Raw genomic sequence first — 14,983 nt, forward strand, 5'->3', positions numbered from 1 at the left:
TCCTCTGAGCTGTCTGTGGTTTGATTGTCTGCACCAAGCACAGTGGGACTGTGCTGGGGCTGCCAGGCATCATCACAAATAATTAAGTCACTCCAGGTCAGCTGCAGATACTTCAAGTACAGCGTTAATAGCATTTCCAGCTCAGCACTGAAGTGTGCTGAGGAATCTGGAAACACCCTGTGTCAGCAGGAGCTGCCACGGGCAGTGCATGGGCAGCACACATTCCCAGCACACTGGGAATGTCCTGGAAAACATGAATTGCATCCTGCTCCAGTGCAGGCACTGCTCACTGCAGTGTGGCATCCACAACTGGTGGAACACTGGAGATGCCAGTGCCTTTGCAGTCCTCCTCTTGAAAAACACAGGGATTTCCATTTCATTTTTTTCCATTTCCATTTCCTTTCCATGGCATCCCTTTTCCTGGTGCTTGGATAATGCTTTAGGCTGTGGCCATCTGGCCTCAGACACAAGGCTTTCCCCACAGGCAGCAGAAGGCAGGAGCTGCTGTTTTCCAACATTCCCCACCAAATCCATCTGCCCCTTGTGCAGGGTGTCTCTGTCTGGTGCCAGGAGACCCCAGGACAGACAGGCACACAGGTCACACAGCCCTGAGGACACTGTTTACCCTCTGTCCATGTAGAAGAACACAACCAAACATCCTTATTTTCAGCACTTTGAGATGTGGATTTGCCCCATGCCCAAGTGGTTTAATATTTGTGCTTTCAAACAGAACCCAACACTCCTGAGTGTCAATAGAATCACAGAAGTGAGTGACACTGCCCACCAGCAATTACACACAGATATAATTGGGGCCAACAGGAATAAAATAAAACTATCAGAGAAAGCCATTCAACACAGACATTCATTCTTTTAAACATAGTCAATAATTTCATCTGAGGTGATACACTGCCCTCTTCCAAAGTGAGCCATGTGGTTCTCATTGCTACAGCAGAGCACCTCAAGATGTTTACCAAACACATACAGACAAAACCTCGTGACAAAGAGAGATACATCTCAGAGATGAAATACAAGGCTTGGGTGAACCTGAACTGAGGCCTCTCAAGTTGAAAGTTCCATCTCAACCATTCTGCCTTCCCACCTCAGATACCAGAAGTCAAAGAAAGAAGAAAAGCAGGCTGGCCAGGGAGGAGGCAGCATTGCCCTTTCACCAGAGAACAAAGAAAGAGACTTCCAAAGAAAAAGAGGAGAAATATCAATCCTCAGAAACACCCCATCTGAATTCAAAAGCATCAGAAAGGAAAAGAAAAAAAAAAAAAAAAAAAGATGTAGAGCTCTACACTGTGAGGACACGTCCAGTGTTTGGAAAGCATGAAAAAACTGGATGAAGAAAATGTAACACTTCAGTGTCTCCAAGACAGCTGCAGTTTTCCTTGACTTAACCAGACTTGGCTGCCAGAAATTGGATTTTTTGGCCTCTGCTTTCTTGATTGTAATTTACTCTTCCACAAAATATGATTTCAAATTATGCAAGCAGAGTTTAGATCTAAGGAGGTAACATTAAGTTGTTGAAAATGAGTTTTAAAAAAGTCCTGAGTTCATCTGTGCTGTTAAAATGAGTTTATCTCAAACTTAAAACCTTAGGGGGAACTCCATCAAATGGAATTTGTGCATGACTTCTGGAAGTATATGAAAGATTAACAAAAGCATCCAGTAGCAGTGGAGTTAAAAAGTTAATAGCCCCTGGATACACTCTGGCCAGAGCTCCTAAAACACATGCAGGCTGCAAGCAAAACCACACCAAGCTGCTTATCATCCTGAAGCAAAACTCAAGGATTAGCCTCCCACTGCACATCAGCTGGCCTCCCTGCTACAGCAGGCACCAGGATTATGTTCACTTCCAAAGCTCATGAGCTTTTGGAATCCAGCAACCTCAGTGCATGAGATGGATGTAGAGGAAGGAACACCAGCAACATTTCCTAGATGGATTTACTGAGCACCTTCTGAGTTGTTAGACAAACCAGTTTCAATGCCTTGAATGTGGGAGTGCTGAGTACAAGATAAACATCCCCCTCAAGATGAGCTTAAAAATGCATATAAAAATATAATTATAATACATCAGGTGTTTACACTTATGTATTGAAGACATTTATTACAAACAGGCTGTCAGCTCTCATATAAAAGTAAAACATCTGAAAAATAAGAGCAGTCAGAGAATGCAATTCCCTCAGTCCCATGGAACAGCAGTGAGATGTCTGTTGGTGCAGCCCCTGGTCACAGCCAGCCCCAGCAGCTCTGGGGGAAGGACAGGCATCCCAGCCATGAACAAGTCCAGAAACCCTTGCTCCAAGGAAAAATCCCTCCCAAATACCAGGTGGCAGTATGCAAGTGTGAGAAACACAGCAAAGTCCATCCAGGGGCAGTGGCAAGGGGCACTGAAGAAGGCTGCAGCTCAAGCAGTGCAGCTCTCCTCACAGGGAAGGGCTGCGGAGCACATGGGAGCTTTCTGTGTGTCCCTAAGACATCCAGCTGCTGACAGATGTGTTTTGGTAAGAGATGGCATCAGTCTAAACTGAAGTGCTCTGCAAAAATATCGTTTTTCTTCCCAAACAAACCTCGTACTTGCTCAAACTCCAGGGGCACATCAACAGCCTTTTTCTTTACTTCTCTATCAAAAAGCTACAAAATAAAAACCAGAAAATATTGTCAAAATTCAGTAGAGACTCTTCACCCCAATAACACTGCACACTCCAAAGTCTTAAACCATCCAGCAAATCAACACTTCAAACAAAAAAGCCAGCTCTGTCATTCTGTCCATGCTGTTATTTAACAGACCATTTTCCTGGTTTGCCCTGGTTCTGGGTAACCAAGTCAGTGTAGCTCCCTCCCCAAAGCAAGGCAGATAACAGGACATGGCTGCTGCATCCAGAACCTCCTTTCCTCTGCTTCCAGTCATTCACAAAGGCACAGCAGCATTACCTCAGAAGCTGAGAGCTCCAGGAGCCCTGATATGTCATCCTCCATTTCAGACAGGGTCTGGCTCAGGACAGCAGCTGCCTTGGCCACATCTGGGTGATAATGGTTCTGGAGAGACTGGAGAAGCAAGACAAACGGGAGATAACCTAAAAGCACAGGGTAACACACATCCATCTGCACTCCCACACAGCAGTCTGCCCATTTGTTGGTCAGATCTCCAGTGACCACCAAATTCCATCAGATCCATGTTTGCTACTACAGAGCTTCAAGAAATCCTCATTTCAGGCATCTTTCAAACATGTCAAAGGCTCCTCTCCCATGGTCACATCCAGCTCAAGACAAATCCATTCACAGGCTATGCCTACACTGCATAACCCAATTCTGCCACCTCACAGTGCCCTCATGCCACGCCCAAGCTCCAGCTCTCCAGGATTGGATTCCAGCTCCTGCACATCATTCTTCTTGCTGCTTCAGTCCTCGACACAAACCCCTCAGCCATTTCTAGAGGATAACCTGGCTCTACTCAATTCACTTCCACCAGTGCTCACCAAGTTCCTCTCTCCCCTCCAGAGCCTGGTCAATTTGCAGCTCTTTAGTCTGTGTCAGCTGTGAACTGTAAGTTCAAATGTGTGCTCACAAGCCACCCACTAACTAGCATTTACATCTCTCCAGTACATGGAATCCTCTGCTAGGACAGAAAATGATGCAGAGTAAAAGAACTCATCTCATTTGCAAGATATATGTCAAGCAGGCTCTTGTGAGAGGGGCTGTCCACTGCTAACACATGTCAAGGAAGCAGCAAGGGTGGAAGAGACCCATACCAGACCCAGATGCTCATTTTGGGATGACATACCTGAACCTCCCAGAGAGAGCTCTGCAAAGCCCTGCTTTCAGATGGCTCCTCCTCCTCCATGACATATGGATCTTCTGACATATCTAAGGAAACAGGAGATACACAGCTAACACCTCCTGTGTGATGTACATAAACCCAAAGGGAACACAGGCCCAGAGCAGTGCTGCATCCAGAGCTGCTCCTTCCCAAGTCATTTATGGTTCCAGGGACAAACTGACAAATCCCAGCATGACCCAAGAGTCACTGCTGGCAGCACTACAGAACCATGTTACTTTTAAAGAGCACAGCAAGCAGGGCACTTGGAATAGCTTTGACTTTAACAGCAGGAGCCTGCTGACCTTCCACAAACCCAAGGGACAGGACAAAGGGATCCTCCCAAACCACAGAACTGCAATCTTCCCTTGCCCTCCACAGGAATGCTCCTCTTTATGCTGCCTTAAAGGCATAAACCAAGTCCCCCCTTACCTGCTGGCCCTGCTGGTCTGTGCAGCAGCACCCTGCAGGCGGGGTGCCTGCGGAAGAGGTTGCAGATGAAGGGGAGGATCATGAGCAGAGCCTCGGGAGGGGCCGTGAGCGCCAGCCGCGCCAGCCGCTTGATGAACGCTGCCACCAGGTAGGCTGGCAAGTGCCTGGGGACAGGGGACAGCAGGGAGCAGCCTGTTACAGCCCTGGCAGGACAGCCAGCAGCCTCAGCCACCCTAACAGCACAGCACGGGGCTCAGCAGGCTGTTTTGGCTCTGGAGTAAAGAGAAGCTTTAGGAATTGTAGTGTTTGTGAGGTCCCAAGGATGAGGTGAGAGATGAGAATCTGACTCCACGTTCTCAGAAGGCTGATTTATTATTTATGATATTATAGTAAAGAATGTTATACTAAAACTATACTAAAGAAAGAGAAAGGATAGATCAGAATGCTTAACAAGAATGAACAATAAAAACTCAGAGTCCAACACAGCTGGACCTTGACTGGCCATTAATTAAAACCAATTCACATGTTTGGATAAAAAATCTCCAGACCACATTCCAGAGCAGCAAAACATGGAGAAGCTGAGGCTTCTCATCTTCCCAGGAGAAGAATCCTGGGAAAAGAGGATTTTTCAGAAAGTATCACGGTGAAAAGGAATCTCAAATTTAAGCAGCAATGTGTGCTCACTGGAACAAATTTTTGGGGGAATTTACATTCAGTGCATGAATATAATCTCAGATCACTGTGAGATTCAATCCTGACATGTGGCACCATTGCCAAGCACAGCTCCTGTACACAGCCCTTCTCATGGCAAACTTTATTCAGTCTTTTCATAAACTGAGTGCTTGGCCAAGGAACCTTAATTATATTCTTCTTATGTCATTTTATGGGTTTAATTAATACACAGGCCATGGTGTTAAATTTACATAACATTTCCAAGCACTGCAGCTGTTAATGGGAACATAAAGCTCCCATGTAGTGTAAATGTGCAGCATAATTCTTATTTTTTTAATGGTAAAAATGCAAATTTCTAACAGCAACCACCTCATTTAGGCCCCTTCTTCACGTCAGAAGATGAAAACGATAATTTTCAGTCACTCAGGCCTCACTACACCTGCAAGGCTCAACAAAGTTACCCACAGGTCTTGTCACTCTCTCCAAAGTACACCAGGACTACAAGGGGGCTGGATATGAAGTGCCTGGTGCTGTGTTACTGTTGGTTTATTTTATAACATATGACAGCAACTATATGACCAGCTGCCTATCCAGTTTCTTCCCTGTGTACAGTGAACTGACAACATCAAGACAGGCTGTCAAACACTTCACATTTCAGTGCTTTGTGTCTGCAAAAAGCCATCCATTTATCAACAGCTTTGTAATCTATAAAAAGCCTGCAAATTTTACTTTTCCATTTTTACAAAGACAGGACAGGGAATTCATCACTTTCACCCAAAGTGGAACAGAGATCAAAAACACATCCATAAGCACTTGCAGCTCAAACTCTGATAACTAACTGCAATTCTTCCTTTCTGAAAATCTATGGCTTTGAGGCAAATCTTCAAAAATAGCACATGAAAAATTACCCAAGACTACAATAATAGTCTCGGATTCATTTTTCTCCATGAAAATGTATCTAATCCAGCAGGCACACTGAATACATTAAATCCAGACGTGTGGGAGACTGCTCAAGAACAGAAAAGCAGGAGGAAAATGTGTGAGCATACATAATAAAGATGCTACTTACGATGAAGACAAAAACAGATCAGTCAGGTGGAAAAAGCGAGCTCGGTACTTCACGTGATAGATGGAAGGGTCTAACAGACTGTACAGCTTCTTGTAAAAGTCAGGATACTCCCTGTTGAAAAAAGGGAAAAATACAACATCCATTAGAGGTGTACAGAGGGGCTATGTTTGATGTTATTGTGCTTTCATTAAGAGCACCCCAGCCCACTGCTGTGCTCTGTTTAGCTCTCTCAGGCTTCTCTCTACAGTCACCACCTGAAAACAAACTGCAAGGTGAATTTATGGCTCTTGCAGTGCCCAGCCATCTTCAGGGTGTGAAGCCATGTCCAGTGACTGCAAATGGTACAGGATGCAGTGAAAGGGACACCAAAGACCATGGCTTCACTCTGTAATCAGATCAATGGAAATTGATTTTTGCGTGCTGAGCAAGCACAGTCTAGAGAACAGACTATTTAGGTCCAGTTGTAAAAGAAATCAGACAGCCAAAAAAGCTCAGCATCTAAACAGCCTCTTGTGCAGTTTGGCTTTCTCATGGGAGAATTTCAAAGCCTGAAGGTGTGGTGAATCCATTCCAATTCCTCTTACATAAAGACATAAATGCAAAACCCCATGTTCCTTTAACCAATATAATCTTTTTACTTACAGATTATGCTGATGAATCAAAATAAACAACCCATTTAGGGCTAGAAGACTGATTGCTCCACCTGTAAGAAAACAGGCAGATATCAACACAATAAAAATAACTAGAAAAAAATAATCTTCAAGTTTTTTCTACAATACAATCTTCCCAGAAGGACAGCAAAACTCAGTAGCTGAAATCAGAGCCAGTGTGATGGCTGAAAGGTGAAACAATTTCATCTGCACCCTTCCAGAGACTACCAAGTTTCTTACAAAGATTAAGCTGTAGTTTAGTAGAACTAATGTTCAACAACTGAGACACAAAATGTGCTGCTCTAATTCCTCAACAAAGTCACACTGGGGAGGCAAAGCTCTGCTCAGAAAGGAAATTTCTGCAGGAATCTGTGGATCCTGTGTTTGGATCAGCAGCACTGGCTGAACTCCATATTTAAAACACATCACTCCAGTATTTTACTCTTCCCCAAAGCCTTAAATATGATTCTCCTTCCACACAAGGAGCAATGACATTGACAAGCACAGGAAAAATCATCTCACTTTCAGGGACAATGGAGTTGACCCTAATTCCTTAGCTCCATCCCAGCCAAAAGTACAGCTATTCCATCACCCAGGGTGTGGTGCTGCATCCAGCAGAGCTTCCAAGTCCATCTGTCCCATGCTGGAGGTGCCACAAAGGATAAAATGCTGTTCTCACTCACCTATGCCATAGGCCACTGTCAAGAAATCCATCATGAGAGTGGGCTCGTTCATGTAAGGCAGGACAGAGTCGTGCAGAATGACAAGAACCTTTTTGTAAAGGCCAGGGGGCAGCTGTGAAGGACAAAACAACACAGAGAAACAAGCACTGCAGGGAGAACTCAGTCAGCAGCAGCAACCTGTGGCTCAAAAAGGCAATGCACAAGCAGAAGGGAATGTGACAGGAAAATAGAGAACAGCTTGCAGCAGCAGTTCCCAAATGGGAGAGTTTACAAGTGACACCAGTGAAGTTCATTCAAGAAGCAGGTGCTCACAACTAACAGTGTCATCACTCAGATGGGGAAAACCACCAGGAAAAAGGCTGGGGAAGCTTCAGCTTGTGAGCAGAGATTGTTATGCTGCAGATCACCCTTATGGGAAGAGATGTTTAAGGTAAGGAAAAAAGGCTGAGGGTAAGGAGAAAAAGCAGGCTATGCATGAGGTCATGTTTTTTCCCACCCAACACTCAAAACATACTGGGGTCCTACCAGCACCTTCCTGCAAGGCTGGACACAACTGCTAAGGATCAGCAATCCTTAAATTAAAGAGCAATGCAGATCAGTGGCAGAAGTAACACTCACCTTGTGCTTCAAAAAAGTCAGCCACATTTTCTCAAACACCTGTTTGTGTGCCTTAAAACAGAATTGCAAACAGTGAGTTAAACACACCGGTACAGATAATGCTCTATTTTCAACAGAGAAAATTTCAAATCTCATGCACAAATGAACAGTTACCTGCAGCTTTGAAAATTTCAACTCCTCACGGTTATCTAAGAAGAAAGAGAAACCAGATGTTGGACTTGAAATGGATATTCAAAAAATTAAGATGACCCTTTTTAACTTAGCCATTTGATGCTCTAAAAACTCAGGCTAAAATACTTAATTTGATACAAGGCCATAACATTCCCCTGTAGACTGAGGAATGTGGATTTTTAAGACTGTTTAGAATCACAGTGATCAAAGAAGCAGAACTTCTTCATCAGCAAACAATAATAAAGTCTTTACACACTAGAAATCTTAACCTGATTCTCCTTTTCACACACAGTTTATCATGCAGAGTTTACTAACCTTGCTTGACCATAAATCTGACCATCTCAGACTCTTTGTTTGGCATGTTAATGGGTGAGATGAGGGAAAATACATTCTGCTGGTAAAAAGGCAGCGGCCTCTGAGAAAAAAAGCATATAAACAAACATGAAGCAAGTTCCACATCAAACAGCAAGATGCTGGGTTTCAATATTGCCCTGTTTCCAAGTACTGAATATATTTAGGAAAGAGAAAGGGAAAATGATGATTAGAAACTACATAAATAAACTACACACTGGTATCCTCTCTGTTGCAGCCTCAGCCTGGAGTACTACTTGTTCACCCAACATGAAACCTATCTCTGCACTTATTCTGGCTTAACAAAACTGGTGGATCTAATGAAGGAAACAGGTTCTTCCTCTTCACCACAGTAAACAGAATTAAAAGTTCTCTGTGTGTCACCCAAGCTGTGAAGATTTGGGTAAAACAGAAGCTAGAGCTTAGACCAGAAAGAACAGTATGTGTCTTGAAATACTTTCAATTTCAGAGTAAAGCCAGTCTTGGCATCCTGACGTATAAAAGAAAAAAAAAAAATCAATGCCTTCAGTTGGGCACAATCATTTCTCTGGCTTCCAAATACTTCCATATACTTCTAACTCCTCCCTGCTTCACACACAAGATACACAACCCAGAGCAGCTCATCCAGAGCCACCAGAGCAGTAAGGATTTGTTACCTCCTTTGTCTTTTGCATGACCTGCCCAATGCTGGCAGTGACAGCCTTCATGACAAAGTACCGCACGTCGTCGTACTCCAGGTATTCCTGGAAGCGGGAGATCAGCAGGGAGGCGTCCTCGGTGGTGGGAAGCAAACCATCAACAACCACCTAACAAAGAGTTTAGAAAGGAAAGCAACAAGTCAGACTCTCACAGCACTGGAGCAGAGAGTGAGAGGTTGAGGGCACATGAGTGCGAGTGCCATCAGGTCACTGATGGGAGGGACTTTTCAGTTCTGCAGCTTACCTTAAGAAGGTCACATGGAAAAGTTAAAGTTCCCTTCCACTCTATTTTGATCAATGGATACTGCGCCTCCAATTCTACAAACTTCATGAGCGTGCAGAGTGCCAACTCCTGTAAAAAAAAAGAAAGCAGCATCACCAAAAAAAAAAACCAAAAAAACCACCTGAACAAGAACACCACGGGTCAAACCCAAAGGAGGCAACTTTCAAAAGGAGAAAGAATGAAATATTATTTCCTGAGAAAGCTGCACACTCGCTGCTGGTGAGCAGAGGTGAATCAGAGCATCAATGCTGTCTTACAGCACTGCCTGCCATCCCACACTGGAATACCGGGCGAGAGCCTCAAGGGACCCCCGTGAACCCCCCGTGGCTCAACAGCGGGCTCAGGACGCACCTTGACCTGGAAGGCGTCGTGCCCCATGAGCTCTCCGAGGCAGCGCACGCAGTCCCCGTAGCGGTGCCGCATCCATATCCTGTACTTGTCCTGGGCGCTGTAGCTCTCTGTGAGGGACAGACAGACAGACCGACACACAGGCTGGGCTCGGGCCGGGCCGCGCCTGCCCCGGCCAGCGCCGCGGGCCCCGCTCCGTGCTCACCGCCCAGAGAGGCGTCCTGCTCGGGCAGCGGCCCCACGAACAGCTCCCGCCGCTCCAGCAGCGCCCCGAAGAGCCGGCTGCAGGTCCTGGCGGCGCTCACGATGTCCTCCGGCTCCTCCTGGCCCTGGGGAACAGCGTGTCAGAGCGGCGGCACGGCCACGCTGCCCTCCCTCCCTCAGCCCGCTCCCCCGCCCGGCCCGGCCCGGCCCGGCCCGCACCGCCAGCGGCTCCAGGAGCTCGAAGACGCGGTTGGCGCTGGAGCGGCTGCCCAGCACGGCCTCCAGGCAGGCGGCCAGCGCGGCCTCCCGCGCCATGCTCGCCGGGGAGGAAGGAGGAGGAGCCGCGGCTGCTCCGCCCGCAGGCGGGGCCGGCAGCGGGGCGGGGATCGGGATGGGGATGGGGATGGGGATGGGTCGGTCCCGCCACCCACACCGCTCCTCCCGTAACCCGCCCCGGTACAGAAGGCAGGGCGAGGCGGCGGTATAAAAATGTACACTTTATTACACCTTCAGGTAGGATACAGCACTATTCCTTATCATCCTACTGGGTCGAGTACAAATGTTCATCACTTATGTACAGGTTGACTTTCTAACACACTCCTGGGAGAAAGACACATCGAAAGGAAGAAAAAAAATAATTAGAAGGAGGAAAAAAAAAAAGATGGTGACTTTTTGTCTTCATCAACTGACCTAAACAAGAAACAATCGCCTCTTTAGACACCAAATCAGACCAGCACAACGACGTAGCCAACAGCTCTCCCACTGCTGGAACTGTTCCCCCCCACCCCGACCTTCATGCACATCATAAAAGCTAAACACTTAAAAGTAAACCTGGGGCTACCTAAGCAATATTTTTGGATGAGCAAGGCTATACTGTACACAGTGTCACTATCCATTACCACTGCATCTGCTTTGCATTTTAACTACTCTGCTGTCAGCGGTGCCAGCTCCCTGGCTGGCTGTGAAGTTTAGGGGATGGCACATGCCAGGGGTTAGCAGGGTCAGGGGAATACTAATGCATGCAAAAACAACTTAAAAAAACCCAAAATGCCCTTGTATTTGTACACCTGAGGGTCCAAGAAAAAAAATATGCAGGACAAAAGAGGTATAAAATAAAAAAATCAGGAACATTGCCTGAGCCAATGTTTACATTTGTGATCTGAACAGAATTGGCTGTACCTATCCCAACTAACACAGAGGAGCTGGCTGAGAATTCTTTCTTGTTTAAGCCAGGTGGATTGCCAGGTACCAACAAGTGTGGACATACAGAGGTAAAAACAAAATATATGCTTTCCTTGCCCTTAAATAGGCTCCTTTCCTAAAAGAGTAAAAAGATCACAGAATGAAAAAATAATTTTAAAACCATCTCAGAAAAGGAATGTTGTAATTTTGTCTGGATTTTACAGGTTGTGCAGTTTTATGGCCAAAGTAAAATAAATCCCTTAAGCCACCATGGGCTTTTTGATTCCTCACTCAGTGCTGTTTGCAAAGTCTGTTATTCACTGTATGCAAGTAAAGAAACCCCCCACAGTTCTATGCAGCTTTTTTGCTTTTTTTTTTTCTCCATAACAATAAGGCAAACTGATTTGGAGGAAGAGGCCACGCTCTATTCACATCCAAAATACCCACCTGAAGATACATTCATTGTTAGCTTTAGTAAAAGAATAGTACAAAAGTTAGATCTTACTCTTTACACAGTTGAAGAATTAAGTCTTAGATTTAATTTCACTATTCTCCCCTTCCCCCAGCCCCCCACCCCTTAAGCTGAAAGCCGTGTAAAAAGTACTGAACATTTAAACATGTTGCAAGAGCAGAATGAAACTGAGAGATAAGATTTTATCAGCTTGAGATTTTTTGTGACAGAAGTCCCATGAGAAACAGATATGGATCATCTGTTTAGCTGTATCTACTGAACAATTCTTTTACAAAAAAAGAAAATGGGCTACACTTTAATACACATTTACTATCAACACAGTATTTACTCAGCTCATGCCTAAAATATCCATTATTTTAAAGTGAAATACGAGAATGAGCACACAGGTTGGGTGATTCAGTAAACTGTACACAAAAACTACTAACAAACATTTTAAAAGACTTACAAAAATGGAGAATGAAACCTTTTTTTTTCCTTTTTAATTACATATACTTACAGGTTTTCACATTTATTGGTTAAACTTTCCAGGGAGCACTTCAAGCCTGTATTAGATCTTCCAGGGGTGTTCACCACAGGGAAGAACAACACAGAGCTTTTGTACAGATGGAAAATACTGTGCTGTATCAACTACACCTGGTTCTTTGTGTGGCTTCACTGTGGGTACTGAGCACACACTGAACTACAGCAAGGAGCTGCACATAGCCACAGGCAGGTGTGGTGTTCTAACACAGATGGATTTTACTGACATTTATGGCAGATCACCATTTCACTTTTGAGAAGCTGGGCAGAATTTCAACCTAAGTAATGCTTGCTTTATGTGGTTTCAATGAGCACAGAGAACACAGGCAGAATGCATCTTGTACAGAGTTTGAGTGCTAAACAGTTGCTAATACACTGAAGTTACATGTGAGTTTTCATGTTTAAATGTTCACCAGCAAGAAACCTTCTGCTACAAAAAAAAAAAAAAAAAAAAAATAGAGGTGTTTTGTCTTCATTTGGATGTTTGGAGTAGCTTCTCACTTGTCTCAGCAAACACAAAGTACTGTGTTTCTGTTATTGCAAGAGTTCAACTTGGTTTAGTAGGTGCCTTTAATCTGACAGTCGGTGTCCTCATCTGTACTTTTGCTTGCTGACTCTGGGCTTCAGGTGTTGCTGGTGTCTGGGCTGGGTTCTGTACACCTGGAGCCTGAACCTGGGGAGAGGCTGTGGTCACAACCTGCTGCTGGATCAGTTTCTGCTGCACCACCTGAGCAGTAGCAGTGGTTGCAGGGATCACCTGAACCTGCTGTTGACCTGCTGTCGTCTGAGAAAGGGTCACAGTTTGGGGCTGAGCTTGTACCTGTACATCAGGAGGAAAAGGCAATTACAAAATGGTTTGGCATTAAACTGAGCAATCCTTACATTTCTGCTCTACAGAAGGAATCCTCCTTCCTTAGGTATTTGCTCTCTTAACTGACAAACATCTCAGACAATGATTCTGGGAACAGAGGCTCTGTGGTTTCACTGAGAACACCACTCTGTCACATTTTGCAGAGCCTTATAAATCAGAACTAGGAGCCAAGATGCCTGTAACTCGGGTCTCTGCAGTGCAAATCCAAGGACATGCCCTCAGATACACTCAGAAGGCAGATGAAAGGTACAGGAACCCTAGCAGATATATAGGAAAATTCCTGTACTGCAGAAGTGAAGGAGCAGGGAAAAGAACAGAGGGACAGCCAGAGGACCAAAGAGGTTAAAATGCTGACTCTGCACCCATATTGTGACAATAAATACAGCCACTGAGGCTGCTCACCAGTCTCTGCCATTTCCCTTTCAGACTACAGCTGCCATTCTCTATTGCCAATTTATGGCAGAATAGTTTGAACTCCATCCAGACATCTAATTTTCATAGAGCAAGGAAGGAAAAAAAAAATCAACATCTCCTTGGTCAGAGGACAAGGTAATGAAAACTGAGCAGCTTCAGCTGCCTTTGTCAGATGCAGAAGCCAAACAAAGCTACAAGGACTTCTCCAGAGGAAAAATTAACTCCTGAATGATCCAAAAGGATTCCAGGGGGAGGCACTAAAAATACAGATAAAAAGAATTCCAAATACATTTTAAGACCACAGTTTAAAAAATACCTATCATGGCCTAAACCCACTGCCACTGAAGTCACTGGTGTACATGGGAGGGAAACTATTTCTCTTTTTGCCACAGACTCCAACAGTTATGCCACCATTGATGACTTTTGAAAATTATTTAGGAGCAACTCAAGTTGTGTTGACTGATGAGGTTTCTACTTCCTGCTGTCTACTCTGCCCTTGAAGCATTCACATCTGAGGTGGTTATCAGACAGCTTTATCACCACTTTGAGATAACAGTCACAGATTTAACACTGCACTGTGAACTGTGGCAGATTAAGAACTGACTGGCCCAGATTTTTGTGCACCAAAGGCAAGAACTTCATCCACACTCCAAAGCTAAATCACTCCTGCCAATCAACTGCCTAAGTTAGGCCTGTTGCTAATGATCTGGATGACACTGTTCTGAACAGTGTTAATTAAACTGCCTGGTCATTAGAGGAGGGGAACCAAACCACCTGAGCTCCTCCTGCCCAAACCCTGTCTGCTACCAGCACACATTTGGAACAGCTACCACACCATTCTGCCTTCTACAGAGCACTTGGCACAGCTCTATGAACTGAAACAAAACAACTTGTAACCTTCAATTTGTCCTAATTTTTGTGGAAAAAGCTCAGATGGTGCTCATTAGTTCAATTATTTGCTATATTGAATATATATCACCAGAAACCAATTTTTAAACATCCTTTCAGCTCTAGAAAACACTTTTAAAAATATGTTTTACAGTTTATCTACCGTGATGAACAAACATTGCTACACCTATGAAAGTTTTAGACCAGAGAATATACCTCAGCTGATTCAGTATTCAAGATTTATTCTTATAGAAAGACACTTGCTATATCCTTCAAAAATACTACCAATGCCACACATAATGTGAAAAATACACACATTCCAAAAAAATGAGCTTTTCTAAAGATCATGTTTCTAGTGCTATATTTGACAAGAGCAAAACGTACCTGTTGGGAAACTGAAACCATCTGCTGAATGTTGGCAACAGTAGCTTGTTGCTGGACCACTTGTGGGAGTTTTGCAACCTGTAGTGATATGAAATAAAGAAAGATTGGATCAAAATAAAAAGCTGCTGATAGCAGCAAAACACCAAGGCCTGTTCATGATAAGTTCCAGCCTGGCATTTTCAGTGAGGCTGAATGTTTATGAAACATTTTAGATCTGTGAAAAGTAGAACTTAGCTAGGGGAGGAAGAGAAATA

The 14,983-nt window shown here is 44.5% G+C and overlaps 2 protein-coding genes across 24 annotated transcripts in view; both read right to left on the reverse strand.

Annotated features, from left to right (window-relative positions):
- Positions 1 to 2,083: 2,083 nt before the first annotated feature.
- Positions 2,084 to 10,373, reverse strand: NOC4L (nucleolar complex associated 4 homolog). Its single transcript, XM_059863700.1, has 15 exons — positions 10,219 to 10,373; positions 10,001 to 10,124; positions 9,799 to 9,905; positions 9,409 to 9,516; positions 9,123 to 9,272; positions 8,431 to 8,530; positions 8,098 to 8,132; positions 7,945 to 7,995; positions 7,327 to 7,438; positions 6,636 to 6,696; positions 5,994 to 6,104; positions 4,253 to 4,416; positions 3,788 to 3,870; positions 2,938 to 3,051; positions 2,084 to 2,637 (listed from the first exon to the last, which is right to left on the reverse strand). The coding sequence occupies exons 1-15, from the start codon at positions 10,312 to 10,314 to the stop codon at positions 2,521 to 2,523; spliced, it is 1,533 nt and encodes a 510-aa protein (XP_059719683.1). The 5' UTR covers positions 10,315 to 10,373; the 3' UTR covers positions 2,084 to 2,520.
- A 108-nt stretch (positions 10,374 to 10,481) lies between these two features.
- EP400 (E1A binding protein p400) overlaps positions 10,482 to 14,983 on the reverse strand; it is a 57,159-nt gene continuing 52,657 nt past the window's right edge. For all 23 annotated transcript variants that reach the window (XM_059863676.1, XM_059863679.1, XM_059863682.1 and 20 more), the window contains 2 exons: positions 14,730 to 14,807; positions 10,482 to 12,992 (listed from right to left, as the gene is read on the reverse strand). In XM_059863676.1, coding sequence (XP_059719659.1) covers positions 12,720 to 12,992; positions 14,730 to 14,807 — 351 coding nt within the window. In that variant the 3' untranslated portion in view covers positions 10,482 to 12,719. The remainder of the gene's footprint in view (positions 12,993 to 14,729; positions 14,808 to 14,983) is intronic.

This window comes from Haemorhous mexicanus, chromosome 19, assembly GCF_027477595.1.
Source record: "Haemorhous mexicanus isolate bHaeMex1 chromosome 19, bHaeMex1.pri, whole genome shotgun sequence".
NCBI classification, from domain to species: Eukaryota; Metazoa; Chordata; class Aves; order Passeriformes; family Fringillidae; genus Haemorhous; species Haemorhous mexicanus.

What these genes read in the sequence shown, in the direction of transcription:
- NOC4L (XM_059863700.1), bottom strand. Translation starts at nt 10,314, where the DNA reads ATGGCGCGGGAGGCCGCGCTGGCCGCCTGCCTGGAGGCCGTGCTGGGC. An exon ending in TTCCATGTGACCTTCTTAAG is followed by an intron (nt 9,273 to 9,408) that starts GTAAGCTGCAGA and finishes ACTCTTTGTTAG; the next exon opens with GTGGTTGTTGATGGTTTGCT. An exon ending in TTGATTCATCAGCATAATCT is followed by an intron (nt 6,105 to 6,635) that starts GTAAGTAAAAAG and finishes TTTTTTCAACAG; the next exon opens with GGAGTATCCTGACTTTTACA.